The sequence below is a fragment of the Heloderma suspectum genome, chromosome 4 (assembly GCF_057233095.1).
Source record: "Heloderma suspectum isolate Gila_16-S chromosome 4, 16-S_ref, whole genome shotgun sequence".
Taxonomy (NCBI): Eukaryota; Metazoa; Chordata; class Lepidosauria; order Squamata; family Helodermatidae; genus Heloderma; species Heloderma suspectum.
The window spans coordinates 288,921,891-288,948,248 of NC_139461.1; the positions used below are offsets into that span (position 1 = coordinate 288,921,891).

The 26,358-nt window shown below is 44.3% G+C and overlaps 1 protein-coding gene across 3 annotated transcripts in view; it reads right to left on the bottom strand.

Moving 5' to 3' along the window:
* The window catches only part of ATP9A (ATPase phospholipid transporting 9A), a 174,773-nt gene that overhangs the window by 97,157 nt on the left and 51,258 nt on the right, over nucleotides 1-26,358 (bottom strand). For all 3 annotated transcript variants that reach the window (XM_084854164.1, XM_084854165.1, XM_084854163.1), the window contains exons 4-5: nucleotides 12,343-12,451; nucleotides 865-923 (exon numbers count right to left, since the gene is read on the bottom strand). In XM_084854164.1, coding sequence (XP_084710290.1) covers nucleotides 865-923; nucleotides 12,343-12,451 — 168 coding nt within the window. The remainder of the gene's footprint in view (nucleotides 1-864; nucleotides 924-12,342; nucleotides 12,452-26,358) is intronic.

Below are 26,358 nucleotides of genomic sequence, written 5' to 3' on the forward strand. Positions count from 1 at the left end.
TTGCATAGGGAGGAAGGAAAGGCTATCTCCCCAAAAGCAGCAAGGGTTGGGAGTCCACCACCCACCAAGGACCCTTGGAGCAACACAGTCCTGGCTGGGGGAGGGCGGGCTTTCTCCCAAGAGTCATCTTTAGGAAAGTGCAACCTCTCTTTTCCTCCTCTGAAAGCTGCTGCCATACATGCCGTCAGAGGAGTCCCTACTTGTGCTGACAGCGTGAGCTGGGACAACTCTGAAAGGGAGCAGATCCAAAGCTTCAGAAAACTGAAGCAAAGCTCAGGTCCAAAGCAAAGCGGGTCTTGCCCAAAGGAAAGCAGACCTCTGTCTAAAGCCTCAAAGTGGGTTCCAAAGCAAATTTCATTTCTGGGCATACCCCTGAGACAACCCATTAAGTACTGTGTACTTTGCCAGTAACTGCCAGAAGAGGGTTCTTCCTCCCAGCATTACAAAAGCACGATGAAGAATATGAGCATTTCTACACCAGGGTAAAATCTTGTAACTTTACCAGTGCTTTCTGCTTCCATTTTAAATGCAGAATCACGGCAGGCTCCCTTTACACGTGCTTTCCTTCCCCACTTTCCCCCCTTATCTGCTTTGTTCTATATGTTTCATTATACAGCCACCATGGCTAGCTGCTCTTATTGTGGGATTTCCTCTTTTCACGAGGAAACTCAAGGCACTGTAATTTGATAGCTCATTAACTCTGATCTTTTAAAAAATGGGATAAAGATAATTTAGCATGGGAGAAGTCCTGGTTGTTGATGGCATCATGTAACAGACCCGCAAACTTGTGAGTAACCAGTCACAAGAGCAGGATAAAATCCCATGTGAAGAAGCCCAATAAAACCTTTGCAAATCCAGACATACCTTTTCCACAATGATAAGGTCCCCCACTTGAATATTAGAACTTTTCACCTTGACAGTCCCTATTAGAGAGGGCAGGAGGGAGAAAATTCAGATGCATTAAATACGGTCAATCTTACAGTTTACTTTGGCAGCATTTTTCAAAAATGTGCGGAATCAACACCTTTACTTGCACTGCAACATTAAATCGGTTCAATAAAAAGGATTTCTAATAGAATGTAAAATAAAGTAAAAGAACTTTTTTTGATTGGCTGAAACCATGGCCCAATTAATTAGGTTGAAGGGTTATTTTTTGAAAGTTTTTTTTAACATAATGACTTATAAAAACTGCAAAGCCAAGCAAACATTTTAAAAGAGATATTCCCCCTTCTCTTTCACATAGGAGAGAATGTCTCTAATGTTCAGACTGCAAGTCCCATCATTCCTACAGGCATGCTGACTGGGAATGATGGGACTTGCAATCCAACTCCTCCAGAGGGCACTGGATTGGGAGACATCCAGTCGAACACATCTGGAGAGCATCTGTTTGGGGAGGGCTTCTCTAAGATGATACCTGCTCCAACAGGGGTGTTGAATCTCTTTTGGCCCAAGGGCAAATTCTATTTTGGAGAAGCTCTCAGGATGCTTTTTGCTTCAAAACAATTGTTGCTTTTTACTGATATGCAAATTTAGCTGAAAAATTAAAATCAACTGAAACTAAGAACACAAGAAGAGTCCTGCTGGATCAGATGTCCTGCTTGTGGGCTTCCCATAGACATGTGCTTGGCCACTGTGGGAACTGGGGTGCTGGACTGGGCAGGTCTTTGGTCTGATCCAGCAAGGCTTTCCTTTATGCTCTAAGGGACACAGCAGAAAAAAGTATTAGACCATAAGAACAAACAATGGAAATCTATTCCAAGCTCCCAGACTGCTTGCTGTTCTTGTGACAAGCACTGTACATTTAACAAGGTACCCCATCACTGCTGCTAATAAAATCCACGGATGTTTTTTTTTTCTCCCAAGGCTGTAATTATTGCTACAACCGGGCAATATTGCAAGGATGCCAAGTCTCTAACTAATCTCTCATAAGAACATAAGAAGAGTCATGCTTGATCAGACCAAGGCTCCATCTAGTTCAGCTTTCTGTTCACACAGTGGCCAACCAGCTGTTGACTGGGAACCCACAAGCAGGGCATGAGTGCAACAGCATCCTCCCGCCCATATTCCCCAGCAACTGGTGTGCATAGGCTCACTGCCTCAGGTACTGGAGGTAGCACATAGCCATCAGGACTAGTAGCCATTGACAGCCTTTCCTCCAGGAATTTATCTAACCCCCTTTTAAAGCCATTCAAACTGGTGACCATCACTACTTCCTGTGGTAGCGAATTCCATAGTTTAACTGCACTGTGTTAAGAACTCCTTCCTTTTATCTGTCCTGAATCTCCTACCGATCAGCTTCATAGGATGACCCCTGGGTTCTAGTATTTTGAGAGAGGAAGAAAAATGTCTCCCTGTCCACATTCTCCACACCATGCATCATTTTGTACACCTCTGTCATGTCTCCCCTTAGCCTCCTTTTTTCCAAGCTAAACAATCCAGCTGTTGTAACTCTCTCACAACAATGCTGCACAACAGCAAACAATTGGCTGTGATCTGAAAAGCCTGTTCAGGTACATACAAGTCCTTCTGCACATAGCTTCCAAATCCCGGGAAGTACTAGTTCCCCTCTACTCAGCACTGGTTAGGCCTCATCTGGAGTACTGTGTCCAATTCTGGGCACCACACTTTAAGAAGGATGCAGACAAACTGGAGAGGGTTCAGAGGAGGGCAACAAAGATGATTAGGGGACTGGAAACAAAGCCCTACGAAGAGAGACTGAAAGAACTGGGCATGTTCAGCCTTGAGAAGAGAAGACTGAGGGGAGATATGATAGCACTCTTCAAGTACTTGAAAGGTTGTCACAGAGAAGAAGGCCAGGATCTCTTCTCAATCATCCCAGAGTGCAGGACACGGAATAATGGACTCAAGTTACAGGAAGCCAGATTCCTGCTGAACATCAGGAAAAACGTCCTGACTGTTAGAGCAATACGACAATGGAACCAATTACCTAGGGAGGTGGTGGGCTCTCCCACACTAGAGGCATTCAAGACGAGGCTGGACAGCCATTTGTCAGGGATGCTCTGACCTGGATTCCTGCATTGAGCAGGGTGTTGGACTCGATGGCCTTGTAGGCTCCTTCCAACTCTACTATTCTATGATTCTATGATTCTATGCATCAGGCTACCTTTGCCCCAGCCCCAGGCTCTTGCAACAAGTGCTCCCTGGTGCTGCATCAGAGACCCCACTCAAAGTTCCCCTGAGTTTCAGAAGCACTTGCTTTACAACACAGGAAGCTTGATTCTAGAAGGATAGCTTCTGTATCCCCATTTGGACATCTGTACCTTGCCATACAGCTAGGGTGGCCACTTATGCATTGCCCCTCAAAGAGGAAATGTATCACCAAAAAAAGAAGAGGACACCACTTTACACAACATTTGCTCTTTTATTCTTTTAAATATTGTATTTCAACTGTTTGTATTTTAGTCTTTATAATCCACCCAGAGAACATTGGTTATTGGGTGGAATAAAAATATAATAAATAAATAAATGTTTATGCTAATTTATATGTATAAATGCAAATTTAGAATAACTATAATTTATATAGAAATGATATAACTCTAAATTAAATAAAAATAATTTAAATAGAAAATATATAACAAGAAATTAAATAGAAATTGTAATTTAAATAGTGAGGAAGACTGACCAGGTGATCTGTGTGTCCGCTGCTCAGTCTTCTATCCAGGTGCTACTAACTGCTGATGGGGCAATTCAAGGCCCCTACTCTCCCTTCTTAAGGCTTTTTATCATTAAACTGGACTTGGACTGAGCAGCCCTTTAAACAAAGGACACCTTCAAATAGAGGACTGTCCTCTAACGGTTCTTCAAATATCCAGCTGCCTTCTGTAAAGCAGGCCACCTGGCCATCCTACACACAGCCCTTTGCAGTATGGCCCTCAAATTCAGCTCTCCCAAGTGTGTCAAACAGACGCCTTTCCTCAGCCTACCTCCCAACAACCCATAAATAGGGGTGGTATGAATCCAACCTAGGGAAATCCAAGATGTGGCATGATATAACCAAAGCATGACCTCCACTATTCCACTCTCTGCCCCCACACCATTTAGAACGCATTTGGATGGGAAGAGATTTGTAGGTTAAATACAGAAAAGCACACTCAAAAGAACAGTCAAGTGGCAATCCACTTTGACTCCACAGCGAACCAGTTTAAACATGGGTGTGTGTGTGTGTTGTGAGACAAGAAAACTCAAACAAATGCTGTGTGTTAAAGACACCCAGATTTTCCACATATTAAGGGAGCAATCCAATGCATAGTTAGACAGAAAAATAGTCCTACCACTCACAGCATTCCACAGCCACTTTTTTCTGTCTAAACATGCATAGGACTGCACCCTAAGTAACACAAAGACAAATTTATACCCAATGGCTGGAAGCTGCTCCCCCACAAGGCAATCCTACACTAGTGGGGAGTATATATAAATACTGCAAAACAGGGGTAAATATAAATACTGCAAATACCCACTTGATCATTGCTTCTCCTACCAACAGTGTGGTGATAGGGTGGGAGAGACCCCTATTAGCTACCGAGCCACATACAAGGTTATGTTATTGTCATACAAAGCCCTAAACAACTTGGGACCAAGAGCAGACTGCCTTCCCTTATATATACCCAGCCGACCTTTAAGACAGTCAGAGGAGACCTTGCTGGTCATCCTGAAATTCATGGAATGTCGTCATGCAATACCTCGACAGCGGACCTTCTTGGTAATGGCACCCACCCTTTGGAAAACCCTCCCCCGTGCAGTTCGGGAGGCAAAAAATGTGGCATCCTTCAAACATCTCCTGAAAATGCACTCGTTCACCCAGGCTTTCCCCACGTTGTAATTAAATTAATCATAGAATCATAGGGTTGGAAGGGGCTTACAAGACCATCGAGTCCAACCCCCTGCTCAATGCAGGAAGCCTAATTCCCAGGTGGTCTCCCATCCAAGTACTAACCAGGGCTGCCTCTGCTTAGCTTCCGAGATCAGACAAGATCAGGGACATCCAGCCCTTGTGTTGCTCCGTCTTACTGCTCCTTGTATTGAACTGGTTTTATTGTAATTGGAATTGTTTTTAATGTTGTGTTTTTAATATTGTATTTTCAATGTGATTTTAATATTTATATGTGAACTGTTTTGGGATTTTATTATACTTAGCAGTATATAAATATCGCAAAGAATTATTATTATACTTAGCAGTTATTACTTAGTTATAACTAATAACCTAGTTATTATACTTAGCAGTATGTAAATATCGCAAATAAATAAATAAATAAAGATTGTGAGATTCACACAAATGCCCTAGTGCTGTGGAATGCACCACAGAGAAGAGGCAACTTCTATTCAAGGGATAGATGGTGCATACATGGGAGAGAACTGCACATGCAGCCACAAGTTCATGCATGGTTCATGCTGCGGCTCTTTTGGCTTCTGAAGAGACAAGCTGCTTTTTTAAACAGCACAATCTATTTGTGCGGAAGGTAGAGCTCCTGCCCTAGAGTTCCATGCCCACAGAGGCTTGGCTGGGCTTAATAAACTATCTTGCCTTAATAAGCTTAAGTTTAGCACGTTGTCTGAACCCTAAACTTTGGTTGGTTGAAACAAGCCAGCTTCATAACTCATGACTTGAAGTTGGCTTGTTTCAAACTATCCATCATTTAAGATTAACAACAGACACTGCAATTCTTGGGTTGTTTAACCCATGAATTGCCAGGGTTGACCAAAGCAACGAGTGCACTGCCTCCCATGTGCTCATCATTTCCATTAACAACACAGGAATGCCCTGTTCCCGAGTTGATTTGTGACATGCGAACCTGAAAGCTCTAGGCTGATTAAGGGTCAAACACCCCAGAATTAACCCCAAAATGGCCCATGGCTTTGCTCATTCCCCAGCAATTCCTGGGTCAACCAGGAATTGCTGGGGAATTGTGATGTGCAAACCAGCTCACCATCAAGTTTGGATGCAGTTAATAAAAAATGGAAGCAAATATTCCAATCTTCTCCTTGCGGCTGCAGCAGAGCAGGGGAGAGAAGGGGGGCACATGAGCCCGAGGATTGCTGCAGCTTGTTCCCAGCACAGTAAGTCATGGCTTATGATCACATCTGAACTGATCCAGTATACCTGAACCAGGAAACCAAGGGCTAAGAAAAAACAGAATCTTAAACCATCTTCAAACAGAGATCCAAGATTTTGGTTCGTTCCAAACCTGGTAACCATAATTTCTGAATCTGGATGTCACAGGAAACTATGGTTAATGGTAGACTTACTATCACAGTGTGCCAAGAAGAAGTGATGAGGCAGCGCAAGGGCAGTGTGCGTGGGCAAAAGGTTCCCCATACTTCCTTTTATTAAGCTGAAATACGCTCATCCAAACCATTTTAGTGATTGTGTAATTCCTGCCCTCTTTATTTCTAACTCTATGTGTTCCAACACTTTTGAAGTGTTGGCTCAAGTTTTTGAGTGCAACAATAGCAAAATAAAATTATTACACTAAATGAAATTTAAAACATCCCATCAATTGTAGTGATGCACTTTAAGGCTTAAAACGTTGGCATTAAGGTAGCAATGATAAAGCAGCTAATTCTGCCAATTAGCTGTTTGCTTTCAGGCTCTTAAGTTTCTGATATTTATTTATTAGTTATTTATTACATTTCTATACTGCCCAGTTGCTGAAACTCTCTGGGCAATTCACAACAATTAAAATCATAAAATACAACATGACAATAAAATACAATATAAAAGTTTAAAAGTTTAAAACTACAGTGTAAAATAAAAATAACCAAATAAAACCTAGCAGCAGTGAGAAGATTTAAAATACAGTAACAGATTTACAACAGCAGAAACTGAAAGACTAAAATGCGTGGGAAAATAAGAACATCTTCACCTGGTACCAAAAACAGTACAACATAGAGGCCAGGCAAGCTTCTCTGGGAAGCTCATTCCACAACTGGGGTGGAATAGAAGATGATCCTTCAGGGAACCTGGTCCCAAGCTGTTTAGGGCTTTGAATGTTAATACCAGCACTTTGAATCAGGCCTGGAAGTGGACGGACAGCCAGTGCAGAGGAAAAAGTACTGGCATAATATGATCACATTGGCCAGTCCCTGTTAACAATCTCACTGGCCTATTTTGGACTAGCTAAAGTTTCCAGATCATTTTCAAAGGCAGCCCCATGTATAACACATTGTAGTACTCCAGATAAGAGGTTACCAGAGCATGGATAACTTTAGCTAGGCTGTCTCTGGCCAGATAAGGACACAGTTGGTATATCAGCCTAAGCTGATAAAAGGTGCTCTGTGCCACCAAGTCCACCTGTGCCTCTAGTAACAATGCTGGGTCCAAGAGCACCCTCCAAACTATGAACCTGATCCATTGGGGGGAGTGCAACCCCCTCCAGAACAGACTGAACATCACTTAGCTGGGCAGATGAACCACCCACTAACAGTACCTTCATCCAGTCCATTAACATACCCAGGGACTGATTCACAACACCCACTGCGTCACCTAGGTTTGATGAAAAGGAGATAGAGCTGGGTGCCATCTGCATATTAGTGACACCTCTGTCCATATTTCCAGATAACCCCTCCCACAGGCTGAATAGCATGGGGGATAAAATAGAGCTCTGTGGCATAACTACCAAGGGACAGAGCAATAATCCCACAGCACCACTTTCTGGAATTGGCCATCCAAGTAGGAGCGGAACCACTGCAGTGCAGTACCCCCAAGTCCCAGCCCAGGTAGCCTATCCAGAAGGATACCATGTTCGATGGTATCAAAAGCCGCCTAGAGGTCCAAGAGAATCAACAGGGTTGCACTGCCCCTGTCCCTCTCTTGGCAAAGGTCATCCCACAGGGTGACCTAGGCAGTTTCCATTCCAAAATTAGGCCTGAAGCCTGATTGAAATGATTCTAGATAACCAATTTCATTCAAGAGTGCCTGAAGTTGGCTGGCAACCACCCACTCAAGCACCTTGCCCAGGATGGGGATATTAGCAACCGGCCTATAGTTGTTAACATCTTCTGGGTCCATGTTAGGCTTACATAAGAACATAAGAAGAGCCATGCTGGATCAGACCAAGGGTCCATCTAGTCCAGCATTCTGTTCACATAGTGGCCAACCATCTGCCTATGGGAAACTCACAAGCAGGACATGAGGGCAACAGAATCTTCTCGCCCATGTTTCCCAGTTTTTTCAGAAGTGGCCTAATAACGGCTTCCTTTAAAGTGGCCGGCACCACTCCCTCTCTCAAGGAGGAGTTGACAACCTCCTGGACCCAGCCAAATATCCCCTCCCTATTAGATGTAATAAGTAGGGATGTACGAAAGTCACTTACCTGGTCCCGCAGCTTGCTTCACGGTGGGGGGGAGGCGCTTCGGTTCTCCCCCGGAAGTTCAGGCCGGGGGGGGCGCCCCGCCTCGCTCGGCTGAAATTCAGGCTGGGGAGAAGCGCCCCGTCTCCCCGGCCGCGAAATACAAAAGTGAATGTTAAAAAAACAACAACACACACACGTGATAGGCTACGTAACAATTTACGTAGCCTATCACGGCTAGATTTCCAAAGTCAGCTGTGATAGGCTACCTAAATCGTTACGTAGCCTATCACGGGTGACTTAAAAAAAAAAGCGCGTAAGCAAATGGTGGCGCCCATGGGCGCCGCCATTTGCATTCCTTATTTGGGCCCGGGTAGTCTACGTAAAGATTTACGTAGACTACGGTGAAAATAAGGGCAACGCTATTTGCGTTGCCCTTATTTTCGCCGTAGTCTACGTAAATCTTTACGTAGACTACCCGGGCCCAAATAAGGAACGCAAATGGCGGCGCCCATGGGCGCCGCCATTTGTGTACGCGCTTTTTTTTTTTTTTTAAGTCACCCGTGATAGGCTACGTAACGATTTACGTAGCCTATCACGGCTGACTTTGGAAATCTAGCCGTGATGGGCTACGTAAATCGTTACGTAGCCTATCACGTGTGTGTGTGTGTGTGTGTGTGTTTTACATTTACTTGGAAATGGCGGCGGTGGCGGCCAGTCTTCCGACCAGCCGCCATCCCCGCCCCCGCTGAAATGCTGCCGAAACGCCGCCGGGACCCGCCGCCGAGAGGGATATTCGAGGGAGATAAGTCCCATCGCGGGGGGCAGGGAATTTCACTGCCAATTTCGGGGGGCCAAATGCGTTGGCATTTGGCCTCCCCGAGATTCGTGGAGAAATTCTCTGCCATCCCTAGTAATAAGCCATAATGGCCAAGGGTCAAGCACACAGGTGGTTGACTGGATTTGGCCAAGCACCTTGTCCACATCCTCAGGCCTCAACAAGTGAAACGCCTCCAATAAAACTATATTGTGTTCTTTCCAGAGCTATGTGAAGACCTTTTTATTTTCTCAGCATTTTAGCATTCCAGTCTTTTAGCTTTGCTGTTTTAAATCTGTTATGGTATTTTAAATCTCGCATTGCTGCTAGGGTTAATTCTGGTTGTATTTTTATACTGTAGTTTTAAGGTTTTGTATTGTATACTGTTTTATGCTGTACCTCGTGATTTTAATTTTTGTGAAGTGCCCAGAGAGTGTCGACTATTGGGCGGTATAGAAATGTAATAAATAAATAAATCTGAACCAGATGGTGCTCTGGACACCTCTACCAATGGAACTACATTAACTGTGGTGTACAAGTCATGATGAATGTGAGCGACTCTATCTTCAAACTCATCACAGCATGATACCAAGGTTTCTACCATCTCTCTCCCATGAACCACTTGGGAAAACTCTGCTGGATGACATTGAGCAAATGCAATGCTGGTGGAAAATAACTCCCTCTTTGCCACCATCACTGCCACAGAGTAGGCTCAATAATGAGCTCTAACCTGCGTTCAGTTAGACTGAGCAGGCTACTTGATGGCGAAAATGCAGCTAACAATAGCAAAGGGGAAATAAGTCCTTCATATGAAGGCCTCAGTGGAGATATTTTCAGTGGCTCTTTGCATCCCTGAGCACTACAATGACTAGGATGCATTTAATATGCAAACAGAAAGTCAAATTAAAACATTTCCAAGAACCAGCAAAATGTACCTAAGCATCAAATACAGTTCTTTTATTCTGGCAAGCTTTCAGGTGGCCTTACACTCCAGGACTTGCAAAACAGAGCACAAAAGGTTTGGAAAAATATTTTTTTTATATACAGCTGGTAAATTCCAATGATCTGTATCAAAGGAGCACTCTCTTGGCAGGAGGTCTCTTTGCATTTCATAGGGTTTTTTTTTTTAATGTAAGTTTCATTTACTATGCTCTGTAATCTTGAAGGGTGGGTGGGAAGGGGGGCAACAAAAGAAAAACAACCCTGGAATTTTAAAGCAACCAAATAGTATTAAAACAGAAATCAACCCTGGAAACGTGGTAGCAAATTTGGGCGCAAGGAGGAATGAACAGGAAACTTAAATCTGATTTATGTGGATGGTTTAAAATTACTTCCAAAAATTATTTTTGTTGACCCAGAACGTCACAGCAAAATAAGTTAGGAAGATAGCAAACTGTGATGCCCAATATGAAATTAAGCTTACAATGAAAGTATTGTTTAAAATAATGTCTCAGCTTACCACAATAAAGAATGTATCTATCTTGTCATTTTCTCTCTGTTAACCCCGCTCCCAATAACCAGCCCAGTAAGGATGAATGAAATTGGTGGAGGGTTGAGGTTGCCCTCTCATATTAATGACATTTATATTCTACCCTTTCTCCAATGTCATTTTGTCCTCACCCTGTGAGGTGGGCTAATTACCATCTTTCAGCCTATCCCAAATAAAAAGGCTCCATAATATGCCTGTCTCAGGAACATCACAATTTCCTTTCTGCTCCCTACAGATGCACCTCCTGTTCTAGTCCAGGTGACCAGTTTGCATAATTTCCCCATACCTTCAAAAGGGAGGGGAAAGACTCATGCAAATCAGATGTCTACATGATCAGACATTGTGTGAAACACCTGTGTCACAGGTGAGGTCACCTCTGTGGTGGAAAGAAGGGGAAAGCCCCCTCCTCCTCCATCACATAAAGACACATTATCAGTTTAGGCAATATATGAATCTAGGGTAGTCTTTTTCTATAAATGTGTGGAGAAAGAAAATTCATTCCTGGGAGAGATGGCATGAAAACAGGTCAGACCTCCAGTAAATGAAGAACATGGAACCTATTTTCAAATGAATGCAGTATCTTTGCACTTTTAAGGTTTTTGTCGGTTGCCCAGCATTTTGCACGTTGCTGTGAGAACATGCACTTAAAAGGAGATTTAATATGCTCCAATATACCCAGACAGCCTTCGAATTCCCAGGATGTGAAGAGCTCACCTCTTGTTGAAATTACATAAGCGTTGCTACTAGGGCTGTCAACAGTCGAAGCTGGCCAAACTGTGGTTAATCTTAACTACTGTTTGCTGAAATAAGCCAACTTCTAACCACAGTTTGAGACAGGGGTGCTGGACCTCCTCCGGCTCTCTTTTGGCAGAAACAAAAGCCAAAGGGACAGGGCAAAAGGGGTGAGGCCAATACAATAAATACAATACCAGCATATTTTACCTTACAGCTCTTCCTGCCAGTAAGTAAGCGTTAGGAGAGTCATTTTGGTCTTAAAGGAGCGGGCGGGGGGGGACTGGACAAAACCTGAGAAACATCCAAATAATCAGCAGTCAGGGGAAAGCGGGTGGGGCCAGTGGAAGAGGGCATGGACATCTGGGGAATGCTGGAGGGCCAGACTAGAACCCAAAGGGGGCCAGATTTGGTCCCTGGGCTTCAGGTTCTACACCCCTGGTTTGAGAAGTTGGTTTGTTTCAACAAACCACAGTTTAGGGATTGCAAGTAACACTCAGCTGTGATTAATCTAAAATGGAAGCATTTCTCCTTGCAGTTATGCCAGAAGACAAGGGAAGCGCCAAGGCTCACTGTGGCTTATAATGCTACACCATTATGTGGGAACTGGGCACATATTGTTCCCACTTATTTTATTCCCCCAATACACAGTGACATAATTATTCCAAGTAATTTGTCAGATCCCATACGCTCTGAATATTTATTCTGGAGAAAGATGCCTGTTCATAGATAAATTTCTGTGGTGCTTAGGCCAGAAGCTCTTGGTCTTTGCTAGGAGACTCCACAGCTCCCCTCGGGCCACAAGCAACAGAAAGGGCTGTTAAGCCACGTGCCTGTACGCTCAGCAACAATTCCCTCCCCCAGCTGGCCCGTCCCTTCTAGAAACTCTGCCCCTCCAATTGTCAACAGCATTTGATTGAACTGCAGCTCCTGCTGCTCTGACAGTCAGCTAAGGGACGCAGCAAGCAGATGTGGAAAGCTGGAACCAAACAGCTGACCTCTTGCTGTGAGTTTGCTGTAGATCTGGGAGTTCACTTCCTTGTCACGCACGTAGCATCGGATCTCTTCCACAGCCTCACGGATGATGGTAACGGTGAGCACAAAACCCTAAAAAGATCAGGAAGGAGACGGATAGTTAAAAAAGGGTGGATAAAGATCCCACAGAGTGCATGGAAAGCTACTGAATGTGGGGAAATACTCAAAATTCTGTGGTAGGGTCTACCGGATGAAAAAGGACTTTTCATCAACACTGTCAAGTTTTCGACAGAACTAAACTTTGGGACAAATAATGATAATCGATAATAAGCATTAAAGACTGTATTTCAAGCACTGAAAGAGCTTTGCTTACATTATCCAAGCCTCAGATGGCCTTCTCTCTGTCCCATCAGCCAGGACAGCTAGGCTGGTGAGGATGAGGGAGAAGGTCTTCTCTGTGGTGGACCCCACTCTGTGGAACTCCCTCCCTAGGGAACTCTGCCATGCCCCCTCTTTAATGAGCTCCTGCCACACATTGAAAACTTGGTGGTTCAGGCAGGCATTTGGGGTGGGTTAGGGTATTTTTAGAAATGTGTAACTTGAATGTTTTAAACTGTTTGTACTGCTGTACATCACCCAGAGTGGCCGGGTGACTGGCCAGATGGGCAATTAAGAAAATGAATGAATGAATGAATGTGAATGCTGCAACTCTGCAAGAGTATACAAAAAGCATAGAATTCAGCTTCCTGAATCTAAACTTTCCTTCATAAAAAGGTTGCCCTCAAGAATTAAAAGATACGCTTTTTAAAAAATAGCCAGCCCTTCCTCCAAGACGAGCAGGATGACATACATGGTCCTCCCACCTTTCCCCCTCACAACAATCCTGTGAGGTGGTTTAGATGGGGGTGGGTCACTCAGTGACATACATGGTCCTCCCACCTTTCCCCCTCACAACAATCCCGTGAGGTGGTTTAGATGGGGGTGGGTCACTCAGTGACATACATGGTCCTCCCACCTTTCCCCCTCACAACAATCCCGTGAGGTGGTTTAGATGGGGTGGGTCACTCAGTGAGCTTTGCAACTGACTCGGGATTCAAACCTTGGTCTCCCTAGTCAAAGTCCAGCACTCTGTCCAAGGAGTGGGGAAACCTTTGCAGCCCAAGGAACATATTCTCTCGTAGCTAACTTTCTGGAGACCAGATACCAGTGGTGGGTGGGGCCAAAGCAAAAATGGCTGTTGTCCCCCCCTACACACAAACACACACCCCAATTTATTTATTTTTAATTAATTAATTAATTAACTAACTAACTTTATTAATTGCCCATCTGGCTAGTCACCCAGCCACTTTGGGCGATGTACAATAATAAAACAGTTTAAAACAATAAAATTCTACATTAAAAACATCATATTTCTAAAAAATACCCTAACCCACCCCAAATGCCTGCCTGAACAACCACGTTTTTAATGCATGGCAGAAGCTCATTAAGAGGGGGCATGGCAGAGTTCCCTAGGGGGGAGTTCCACAGAGTGGGGGCCACCACAGTGAAGGCCCTCTCCCTCACCCTCACCAGTCTAGCTGTCCTGGCTGATAGGACATAGAGACGGCTATCCGAGGCCGATCTTGTTAAGCAGCCTGTCTGGTGTTGCTGGAGGCGCTCCTTAAGATAGGCTGGGCAGGAACCATATAGGGTTTTAAAGGTCAAAACCAACACCTTGAATTTGGCCTGGAAAACAACAGGTAAACAGTGCAACTCCTTCAGCACTGAAGTGATGTGATCTCGCCGGAGAGATCCATGTTCTCATGCTCACTGCCCCCCAAGAAACAACTTGGCTTGAAAAAAAAGCCTCCCATTGGAGGTACTGGGAAGCTTTTTTCAAACCTAACTGCTGGATTGGGGCCTGACTTTCAGGTGTGGTTGAAGCAGGGGGGCAGGGGATGGCTAACTCTTCCCTCTCCAGCTGTGACCCCATCCTGAAAATCTCCCCCACCTCCATACAGCAAATAGGCTTGAAAAACACCTCCCATTAGTACCCAGGGAGAGCAGCGTGAAAATGAAATTGCTCTGAATGGGCAGGAGAGAAACAAATCAGAAATAGGGGGAAATAACAAGCCATGGTTTGTTTGCTCACCTGCAAGACAATTCGTGGCTAAAATAAACCATGATTAACATTAACCATGGCTTAGCTTTATGTGAAAACACAACCACAGCCTATGCCTACAGTACATCTAAACAGGATCCAACAAAATGCGGAACACTACAGAGGATGCCAAGAAGCAAAAAGCAATGGGGTAAGCAAAAGATCCCCTTCATGGATCACTGCCTTGTTGTGGCGAAGGGATTTGCGTAACTCAGTGAAGCCATAAGCTATGCCGTGCAGGGCCACCCAAGACGGACAGGTCATGGCGGAGAGTTCTGACAAAATGTGGTCCACAGGAGAAGGAAATGGCAACCCACTCCAGTATCCTTGCCAAGAAAACCCCATGGAAAATATCACAAGGCTAAAAAATATGACGCCGGAAGATGAGCCCCTCAGGTCGGAAGGTGTCCAATATACTACTGGGGAAGAGCAGAGGGAATTTCCAAGTAGCACCAGAAAGATCATAGAATCATAGAATAGTAGGGTTGGAAGGGGCCTACAAGGCCATCAACTCCAACCCCCTGCTCAATGCAGGAATCCAAGTCAGAGCATCCCTGACAAATGGCTGTCCAGCCTCGTCTTGAAGGCCTCCATTGTGGGAGAGCCCACCACCTCCCTAGGTAATTGGTTCCATTGTCGTATTGCTCTAACAGTCAGGACGTTTTTCCTGATGTTCAGCAGGAATCTGGCTTCCAGCAACTTGAGCCCATTATTCCGTGTCCTGCACTCTGGGATGATCAAGAAGAGATCCTGGCCTTCTTCTCTGTGACAACCTTTCAAGTACTTGAAGAGTGCTATCATATCTCCCCTCAGTCTTGTCTTCTCAAGGCTAAACATGACCACTTCTTTCAGTCTCTCTTCACAGGGCTTTGTTTCCAGTCCCCTAATCATCTTTGTTGCCCTCCTCTGAACCCTCTCCAGCTTGTCTGCATCCTTCTTAAAGTGTGGTGCCCAGAACTGGACACAGTACTCCAGATGAGGCCTAACCAGGACAACTAGTACCTCCTGGGATTTGGAAGCTATGCTTCTATTAATGCAGCCCAAAAGAGCATTGGCCTTTTTTGCAGCCGCATCACATTGTTGGCTCATCTTCAGCTTGTGAGCGATAACAATTCCAAGATCCTTCTCGCTTGTCGTGTTGTTGAGCCACGTATCCCCCATCTTGTCACTGTGCATTTGATTTCTTTTTCCTAGATGCAGAACTTAGCATTTATCCCTAGTAAACGTCATTCTGTTGTTTTCTGCCCAGCGCTCCAGTCTATCCAGATCACTTTGAATTTTGTTTCTGTCTTCCAAAGTATTAGCTATCCCGCCCAATTTTGTGTCATCTGCAAATTTGATCAGCATTCCCTGCACCTCCTCCTCCAAGTCATTAATAAAAATGAAGAGCACTGGGCCCAGGACTGAGCCCTGCGGTACCCCACTCGTTACCTCTCCCCAGTTGGAGAAGGTCCCATTGATAAGCACTCTTTGAGTCCGATTCTGTAGCCAACTGTGGATCCACCGGATCGTTGTTTCATCTAGCCCACTTTGAGCTAGTTTGCTCATCAGGATATCATGGGGCACTTTGTCAAAAGCTTTGCTGAAGTCGAGGTATATGATGTCCACAGCATTCCCAGGGTCCACAAGGGGGGTTAGTTGATCAAAAAATGAGATCAGATTCGTCTGACAGGACTTGTTTTTGGCAAATCCATGTTGGCTTCGAGTAATCACAGCATTCTTTTCAAGGTGCTTACAGATGGATTGCTTTATCATCTGCTCCAGAATTTTCCCAGGGATTGATGTCAGACTGACTGGTCTGTAATTCCCAGGTTACTCCTTTTTACCCTTTTTGAAGATAGGGACAACATTAGCCCTCCTCCAGTCATCTGGCATTTCCCCCATCCTCCATGATTTCTCAAAGAGAATAGACAGCGGTTCTGAGAGTTCTTCTGCCAGTTCCTTTATTACTCTAGGATGCAGTTCATCTGGCTCTGGAGATCTGAACTCATTCAAAGTAATGAGGTGTTCCTCGACCATATGCCTATCGATCTCAAGCTGCAATCCTGCCCCTTCCGCCTGCACTTCGCCTTTGCCAGGGGGGTCATAGACCCTCTTTTGGGAGAAGACTGAGCCAAAGTAGGAATTGAGCACCTCTACCTTTTCTTTGTCATCTGTTATTGTTTTGCCATCCTTACTTAATAGCTGAACAACCATTTCTTTCCTCTGCCTTTTACTATGCACGTTGCTAAAGAAAGCCTTTTTGTTGTTTTTAGCATCCCTCGCTAACCTCAGCTCGTTCTCAGCTTTAGCCTTCCTGATGCCATCCCTGCAATTCTGTGCTACCTGTCCTGGGCCCAGTGCTCTTCAACATTTTTATTAATGACTTGGAGGAGGAGGTACAGGGAATGCTGATCAAATTTGCAGATGACACAAAATTGGGCGGGATAGCTAATACTTTGGAAGACAGAAACAAAATTCAAAGTGATCTGGATAGACTGGAGCACTGGGCAGAAAACAACAGAATGACATTGAATAGGGATAAATGCCAAGTTCTGCACATAGGAAAAAGAAATCAAATGCACAGTTACAAGATGGGGGATACGTGACTCACGACAAGCGAGAAGGATCTTGGAATTGTTGTCGCTCACAAGCTGAATATGAGCCAACAATATGATGCGGCTGCAAAAAAGGCCAATGCTCTTTTGGGCTGCATTAATAGAAGCATAGCTTCCAAATCCCGGGAGGTACTAGTTCTCCTCTACTCAGCACTGGTTAGGCCTCATCTGGAGTACTGTGTCCAGTTCTGGGCACCACACTTTAAGAAGGATGCAGACAAACTGGAGAGGGTTCAGAGGAGGGCAACAAAGATGATCAGGGGACTGGAAGCAAAGCCCTGTGAAGAGAGACTGAAAGAACTGGGCATGTTTAGCCTTGAGAAGAGAAGACTGAGGGGAGATATGATAGCGCTCTTCAAGTACTTGAAAGGCTGTCACAGAGAGGAAGGCCAGGATCTCTTCTTGATCATCCCAGAGTGCAGGACACAGAATAATGGGCTCAAGTGACAGGAAGCCAGATTCCTGCTGAACATCAGGAAAAACATCCTGACTGTTAGAACAATATGACAATGGAACCAATTACCTAGGGAGGTGGTGGGCTCTCCCACAATGGAGGCGTTCAAGACGAGGCTGGACAGCCATCTGTCAGGGATGCTCTGACTTGGATTCCTGCATTGAGCAGGGAGTTGGACTCGATGGCCTTGTAGGCCCCTTCCAACCCTACTATTCTATGATTCTATGAAGATCTACAACACCTTCTAGAACTAACACCAAAAAAAGATGTCCTTTTCATCTTAACCGGGATAACAGGCAAGCATGGCCTTGGTGTACAAAATGAAGCAGGACAAAGGCTAATAGAGTTTTGTCAAGAGAACACACTGATCATAGCATACACTCTTTTCCAACAGCACAAGAGGCGACTCTACACATGGACATCACCAGATGGTCAATATCGAAATCAGATTGATTATGTACTTTGCAGCCAAACATGGAGAAACTCTATATAGTCAGTAAAAACAAGACCTGGAGCTGACTGTGACTCAGATCATGAGCTGCTTCTTGCAAAATTTCGGCTGAAATTGAAGAACGTAGGGAAAACCACTAAACCATTCAGGTATGACCTAATCATATCCCTTATGAATATACAGTGGAGGTGAGAAATAGATTTAAGGGATTAGACTTGATAGACAGAGTGCCTGAGGAACTATGGACGGAGGTCCGTGACATTGTTCAGGAGGCAGCAACTAAATCCATCCCAAAGAAAAAGAAATGCAAGAAAGCAAAGTGGCTGTCAGGGTGAAAACTGAGCCGATAGAACCCCAGAGCAGTTCTGATTCTAAGGAGGAACAGCAATCCGTGGGAGAGGAGCTCGCTCATCTCTCACGCACAGCAGCTGGCAGAGATTCCTCCTGCCAGCATTCCTGAGATAGATTGTGACCCTGGCAGCCAGAGAGCACTGGAGGGGGGCTTGCTGGATGCTCGACGCCGACGCAGGGAGCGATGACAGATGGAGGGTGCGGAAAGTAGGCGTAGCGCTCATTTGGCGCGCAAGCAACGGTCACGTCCCGAGGACCCAAGGGAAAGAGGGAGAATTTCTCCCTAGCCCATAAGTTCAGGGTCTTCCCATGATTCTCCTTCAAATGGGGACCAACTGCCTAACCTGGAGCATAGGCTACTCTGCTATCTTTCCCCAGTGCTGTTCCCTGCTTAGTGGCTGGTGATTAGCATCTGAAAGAGTAATTACGTTGTAAAAGGATTAAAGCCTTGAAAAGAATCCTTTTGTCTGTGTCTTGAGTTGGCTATTGGAGTAGACTGTAAGAGGCAGCTAGGGTGCTCCTGACAGTGGCTGTCTGATGAGGCTTTACAAGTAGCTGAGGAAAGAAGGGAAGCGAAAAGCAAGGGAGAAAGGGGAAGATATATCCAACTGAATGCAGAGTTCCAGAGAATAGCAAGGAGAGACATGAAGGCCTTCTTAAATGAACAATGCAAAGAAATCGAGGAAAGCAATAGAATGGGAAAGACTAGAGATCTTTTCAAGAAAATTGGAGATCTCAAGGGAACGTTTTGTGCAAAGACGGGCATGATAAAGGACAAAGAAGGCAGGGACCTAACAGAAGCAGATGAGATTAAGAAGAGGTGGCAAGAATACACAGAAGAACTATACAGGAAAGATCTTAATGTCCCTGATAGCCATGATAGTGCAGTCACTGAACTTGAGCCGGACATCCTCGAGAGTGAAGTCAAGTGGGCCTTAGGAAGCATTACTAACAACAAAGCTAGCGGAGAAGACAGTATTCCAGCTGAGCTATTTAAAATCCTAAAAGATAATGCTGTTAAAGTGCTGCACTCAATATGCCAACAAATTTGGAACACTCAACAGTGGCCACAAGACTGGAAAAGGTCAGTTTACATTCCAGTTCCAAAGAAGGGCACTGCCAAAGAGTGTTCGAACTACCTCTGTTATTTCAAGGCAAGCTTTACAACAAAGCCACAAGAATATAAGGGTTTTTTCTTGCTCGTGCAAGCAGGGTAATGTCTTCCTTTATCTCTGATTTCTGATGAGAGATCTGAGATGGGGGAAGGTTTTCCCTTGCTGGCACAAGCAAGAGAACTCCCAGGCTTTTGTGTCAGTTTGTGCGTGTGCATATGTATTTGTGTGCACGTGTGTATGCGCTGTCCTGTGGTACTGCCCTATGTGGTCCTCAAGGCCAAAAAGGTTGTGTACCTCTGCTCTGTAGTCTTGTATCTGGATATTCTAGGCTGGAATTAAATTTTTTAGGAGTCTCATGCCTAGAGAGCACCTTTGGAGCAAATGTTTGAACAAAACATTTGATCCTCTTAACCCATCACACTGGAACATCTCATCCCATTAACAAGCCATGTTGGGTTAAGTGCAAATATGTGGGTTTAACTAATTTGTGCATCATACAAGACTAGGGCTGTCAACTAATTGAATATTGTTCTTTGGTTAAGTACCTGGCTTTTGATTAGATTAATGTAACAGTCCATTCAGTTTAAATAAATGTATTCTACCCAAACCATAATATAGATGCCTTTCTCAGGTTAGAAGGAATGACATAGTTTTTCTTCATAGCTGAAGTGTAGATAATTAACTTAGATTCCTGCACTGAGCAGGGGGTTGGACTCGATGGTCTTATAGGCCCCTTCCAACCCTACTATTCTATGATTCTATTCTATGATTCTATAACGTACAGTTGTGCTTATTTCACATGCCAGCAAGGTGATGCTCAAAATCCTACAAGCTAGGCTTCAGCAGTACGTAAACCAAGAACTACCAGACGTACAAGCTGGGTTTCGAAGAGGCAGAGGAACTATAGATCAAATCGCCAACATTCGCTGGATCATGGAGAAAGCAAGAGAATTCCAGAAAAACGTCTATTTCTGCTTCATTGACTACGCTAAAGCCTTTGATTGTGTGGATCACAACAAGCTGTGGCAAATTCTGAAAGAGATGGGAGTACCAGACCACCTTACCTGTCTCCTGAGAAACCTGTACGAGGATCAAGAAATAACAGTAAGAACCGGACATGGAACAACCGATTGGTTCAAAATTGGGAAAGGAGTACGACAAGGTTGTATATTGTCGCCCTGCTTGTTTAACTTATATGCAGAGTACATCATGAGAAGCACCGGGTTGGATGAATCACAGGTCGGAATTAAGATTGCCGGGAGAATTATCAACAACCTCAGATATGCAGACGATACCACCCTAATGGCAGAAAGCGAAGAGGATCTAAAGAGCCTCTTGTTGAGGGTGAAAGAGGAGAGTGCAAAAGCTGGTTTGAAACCCGACATTAAAAAAACTAAGATCATGGCATCTGGCCCCATCACTTCCTGGCATATAGAAGGGGAAGAAATGGAAGCAGTGACAGATTTTATTTTCTTGGGCTCCAAAATCACCGCAGATGGTGACTGTAGCCATGAAATTAAAAGACGCTTGCTCCTTGGGAGGAAAGCTATGGCAAACCTAGACAGCATAGTAAGAAGCAGAGACATCACCTTTTCGACAAAGGTTCGTATAATCAAAGTTATGGTTTTCCCAGTAGCAACGTATGGCTGTGAGAGCTGGACTGTAAGGAAGGCTGAGCGCCGAAGAATTGATGCTTTCGAATTGTGGTGCTGGAGAAGACTCTTACAAGTCCCCTGGACTGCAAGGAGGTCAAATCAGTCAATCCTAAAGGAAATCAACCCTGAGTGCTCATTGGAAGGACAGATGCTGAAGCTCCAATATTTTGGCCACCTAATGCGACGAGAAAACTCCCTGGAAAAGACCCTGCTGCTGGGAAATATTGAAGGCAAAAGGAGAAGGGGACGGCAGAGGATGAGATGGCTAGATAGCATCACCGATGCAATGAATATGAACTTGAGCACACTCTGGGAGAGAGCGGAGGACAGGAAGGCCTGGCGTGCTATGGTCCATGGGGTCACGAAGAGTCGGACACAACTTAACGACTGAACAACAAGCAAAAGATGTGTTTTATTCTACAAAAATAAACCGTTCCAGTGTGTTTTGGACCTCCTTCTTCAAGGAAATCTATAGAACATTTAAGAAAATGTATATGATAGACTTGAAACATGTTTCTGTATACAGTGATATGTGCATCTGTTCACACAAACTCAATGATCATGCACGAAGTGCACAACTTAAGAGGCCATACCAGCAGATCTACAGCAGAATCCTACATCTACTCAGAAGTACATGCTGTTGAATTCAGTGGGAATTACTCCCAGGTAAGTAGGTCTAGGAGTGCAGCCTAATCAAGTCACATCCCTTTGAGGGTGTGGAAAACCCATGCTGAAATCTTTGCTTTTCAGTCAGAGTAAGTTACGCAATTTGTCTTTTTAAAAGACGCACCGCAAAATTAGGACTTAAAAAAAAAATCTTGACATTTTAAGTTCTTGTTTCAAAATAAACAACCACCAAGGACCAATGTCAGTGTAGACACAAGTTGTAACATGCCTCTTAATACTGATTCTTCCTATTTGTATGACGAAGTGGGGAGAACTGATTACTTAAATGCAATTAAGCCCCCAAAAGGAAACCAATCTGCCCAACTAATTTCAAGGCATATTCTACTCCCCTGCATATGTTCCACAAACGTTAATTCAAAATTATATTATTACATGCCCTCAAGGCTTGGAATGTTTTTACAAAGAGATGCAAATGCTGCAGAGGGATACATTCCAACTACACAAATTTGGAAGTCATTAGTATACAGTATGAAGCAAGTCCAAAGGGACTCAGGGTCATTATTTCTCATTTGAGGGCACCAAGATACCATCTGGTTAAATGAAATGTCCAACCCCCACGATGGAAACCTCCTCTGGCACTTCAGTGTTGCAATCTTACACAGCATTATTCAGGCGTAAGCATCACTGAACTCATGAATAGGACTGCACTGTTAGACTATTTCAGGGTGGTGTTTTGTTTTGAACTGCTGCTTAAAATACTGTTGTTGCTATTTATTTATTTATTTATTTTTACAATGTTTATATACCACTCCAATCAAAGATTTTGGAGCAGTGAAAAACAAGATAAAATAATAAAAAACCCTAATTAAAACAATTAAAACATTTTAAAACAACAGATTCTGAACTTAATAAATTTAATTCTCAAAGAAAATCCAAAAGCCTAGTTCATTCTTACACTACACTACACTACACTACACTATACACACACACAAACTGGTGTAGATTCATTTGGGTATCAGAATTTCACATAATCATTCCCAAAAATATTCCCTCATGTTCCACCTCACTGACTCATTTCAACTCAAGTTGTCATTCTATGCCACAAATGGCTGTAATAGAAGCCTACAACAAACAAAGGCCTTTTATATATAACTCTGGCAGTTCACATGCTGGATTCTAATGGCTCACGTGATGCGGACGAATCACAAAGGCCTTACAGATTTGGAGAAAACCTTGCAAAAACCTCCAACACTCTCTGCCTTCCTAGCTGTGACAAAGGAAATGGTGCAGCTAGCAAGCAAGTGCCCAGAATGTCCATTCAAATGTTGTATAAATTGGGGGTGGGGTGTCACGCAATTCAGGTTCCTAAAAATTTCACCTGTCATTAAGAAGGCAGCATGTTTCTAACCCTCAGGGCTGTGAAGGTATGTTTGAAAGTGTCTGGGCAAGTCAGGTGAAGCCTGAGTGAGTGAATTAGATTTCAGTGGGGTCAGTGGGGTGGTGAGGTCTCAGGGCTCTTCACAGTTGCTTGCCCCTCCTGACGACTAGTAAACCCAGAATTATGCAAAGTAGGGAAAAAATGGAAGAATTGGGCAATGTAAGAGAAATTATAAAAATTTGCTCAGCATTACTTTATCGAGGTCACAGGATACAGCTTTTCTTGGATTGCTTCGGCACTGGAGTTGTGGAGCTCAAGGCGACAACTAGGGATGCTGGAGAATTCCACTGCAGACTCAAATGAGACCGGATTCCAAAGAATCCAACCTCCGGAGTCCACGGCGGAACGGCTGCACTTACCTCCAGGTCTGGAGGAATTCCCGTGGGGTGGCTCTCTGGCTCCCTATAAGACGCGATACACTAATGGTGGCTGCCATTAGTGTATCGCAGGAAAGTTACAGCTGGAAATGTCTTATTGTACGCCATTTGCGGCTGTAAAGCACTGACTTTGACCTAAATACAGCAGTAAACAGCTGCAATTTAGGTCCAAGTCAGTGCTTTATGGCTGCAAATGGCATACGATATGCCATTTACGGCTGTATTTTTCCCGCAATAGGCTAATGGCAGCCACCATTAGCATATCGCATCTTAAAGGGAGCTGAAGACCTGATCCGCCAACTCTGGCAGATGCGTCTAGGCCCCAGAGGATTACACAGGGCCCTGAGTGGCCTGAATTGCCGCTTCACGGACCCTCTCCCTGGACTGGACAGTGGGGGATTCATACCTTCCTAGCGATAACCCAGCCCTGAGTGTAGATTAATGGTGAATTACTATAGTTTCATGCTGCAGCTCTTATCATTTGAACAAACAAGAGGTTGCTGTATGCCAGGGGTACTGAAACCTCTTTCAGCCCAAGGGCCAAATTCAATTTTAGAGAAGCTCTCTGGGGCCACATTCCAGTGGTGGGCGAGACCAAAGGCAAAAGGGGTGGGACCAAAAGGCCAGCATTCATTCATTCATTCATTCAATACCCAACCTTTCCACCAAGAAAATGGCACTCAAGGCAATAATTAAAACATTAAAAAAAACCATAGTTGATAATAAAACAAATACATTAAAAACACATATAAAATACAACAAAAACTACAGAAGAAAAGCAGCACCCAACCCAACAGACGATTTTACAAGCTGAGGGCCTGCTTGAATAGAAATGTCTTTGCCTGCTGGTGGAAGGACACCAAAAAGGGAGCCAACTGAGCCGCCCTTGGCAGGGAGTTCCATCGTCTGGGAGCAGCCACCAAGAAGGCCCTCTCTCACATTGCCACTGACCATGCCTCAAAAGGTGGCAGTACTCCGTTTTGTAGCTTAAAGCTCTTACTGACAGTAACTAAGCCTTAGGATAGGCATTTCAATGTTTGAGAATGGGGGGAAATTTATGAAAGCCAAGAAACCACCAAACAATCAGCAATCCGGGGTGGAACCAAAGGAAGGCTTGCGTGGCTATCTGGGGAAACCCAGAATGCCAGACTGGGACCCCAGGTTGGCTATATTTGGCCTGCGGTCCTGAGGTTCAACCAGTGGAGGGTGGCAGCTCTGATGTCGGTAGGGTGGTGAATCCAATCTGGGTTTCAGTCAGAACCAGTCAGAACTGTAAAGGAGCTCTCCAAGGTGCGGAACTGGTTCTGGACTGAAACCTAGAGTGGATTCACCACCCTACTGACATCAGAGCCACCAGACTTCACTCGATTCGACACCCCTGCTATATGTAGTAGAGGTGTTTGACTGGAGGGAGCTTGCATTTTGATCTATCTATCATGGAGCAGTTTAATTTTCTGCATTTGCTACCATCGTAAGAATCCTGGCATCGTTTGGTAGTTAGGTCGAAGTTACTTTGTCTCATGGTTTCAGAGATTAGCTATAAAACAGGACGGTAATAAATGCGATTGCAGAAGTAGATAGGTAAGCCAACAGGAAGTACATCAAGTCATCATGACCCAGAGGTGTGGAGGAATCTGCACATTTTTGTTACGCATAAATGTAAGCTTAAAAAAAGAAAAACCTCTCCCCACAGCCACACATTTCAATTATTGTCTCCTCGCCCCAGGCCCCCAAACTCTTAATACACCACTAGAAAAATCAAGTTTTAGGAAAAACTGGCTGGAAGGTAACTGAATTTGCTGTGAGAAAAAAAAAAATCCCCATACAGCTCTACCATTCTCTGTAAACTTCTTAACCATAACCCCAACCCCTACAGATCTCCAGAATACAGGGAGCTGGTGTGTCATAGCAGCTACAATTGTGAGTTGGGAAGTGTATGGCCTGGTTTGCACTTAACACTAAACCATGAGTGTTTAGGCATTCAAGACGAGGCTGGGCAGCCATCTGTCAGGGATGCTCTGACTTGGATTCCTGCACTGAGCAGGGGGTTGGACTCAATGGTCTTGTAGGCCCCACTATTCTATGATTCTATGATTTAACATTACGTGCACGTGCCCCTGTGAACCCAAGTAAAGCCTCTGGCCCAAGTACTCCCCACTCCTTCTCTTCCTGCATAGCCAGGAGGAGGAATAAACCATAGTTCAATTTAACTTTCCCCGATTCCTGGCTTGTTGTTATGTACAAACCAGAAATCATGTTTTAAAATAAATTCTAGTCAACTCCTAATCAAGCCAACTTCAAACCATGGGTTATGAATTTGGCTTGTTCAAAAAGCTAGAGTGTATCTGAAACCACAATTCCTACTACATACATAACAACAAGCCCACTTTGAGGAAAGTGAAATCATAGTTTATTCCTTGTTTGGGCATGTGGAGGAGAGGGAAGCTGGGAGTGTTCAGGACTGAGGCTTTGCCTGGACTTGCAGAGACTGGTGCACATAATGATAAATCGTGGTTTGGCATTACATGTGAGCCAGCCCAATGGTTTTAGTGTGATGTCAGCCATGGACTCACTAGGAAGTAAGCCACTATTCCCTCTGCTCCCCACCTATAATATGGGGATGCTAATACTGGCTTACTTTGCAGGATTGCTGTAAGGATCACCAAGATAATATTTAGCTAATTCTTTATGTTCAAATTTTCTGTCAGGTCAATCAAAACAGCTCCAGTTTAAATGAAAAGAAGAAGAACAAATGCATATCAAAGCAGTAACAAACAAAATTAAAACACTAACGCCTTTATGAACAATAAATCAGTAAAAGAAAACACAGAAGA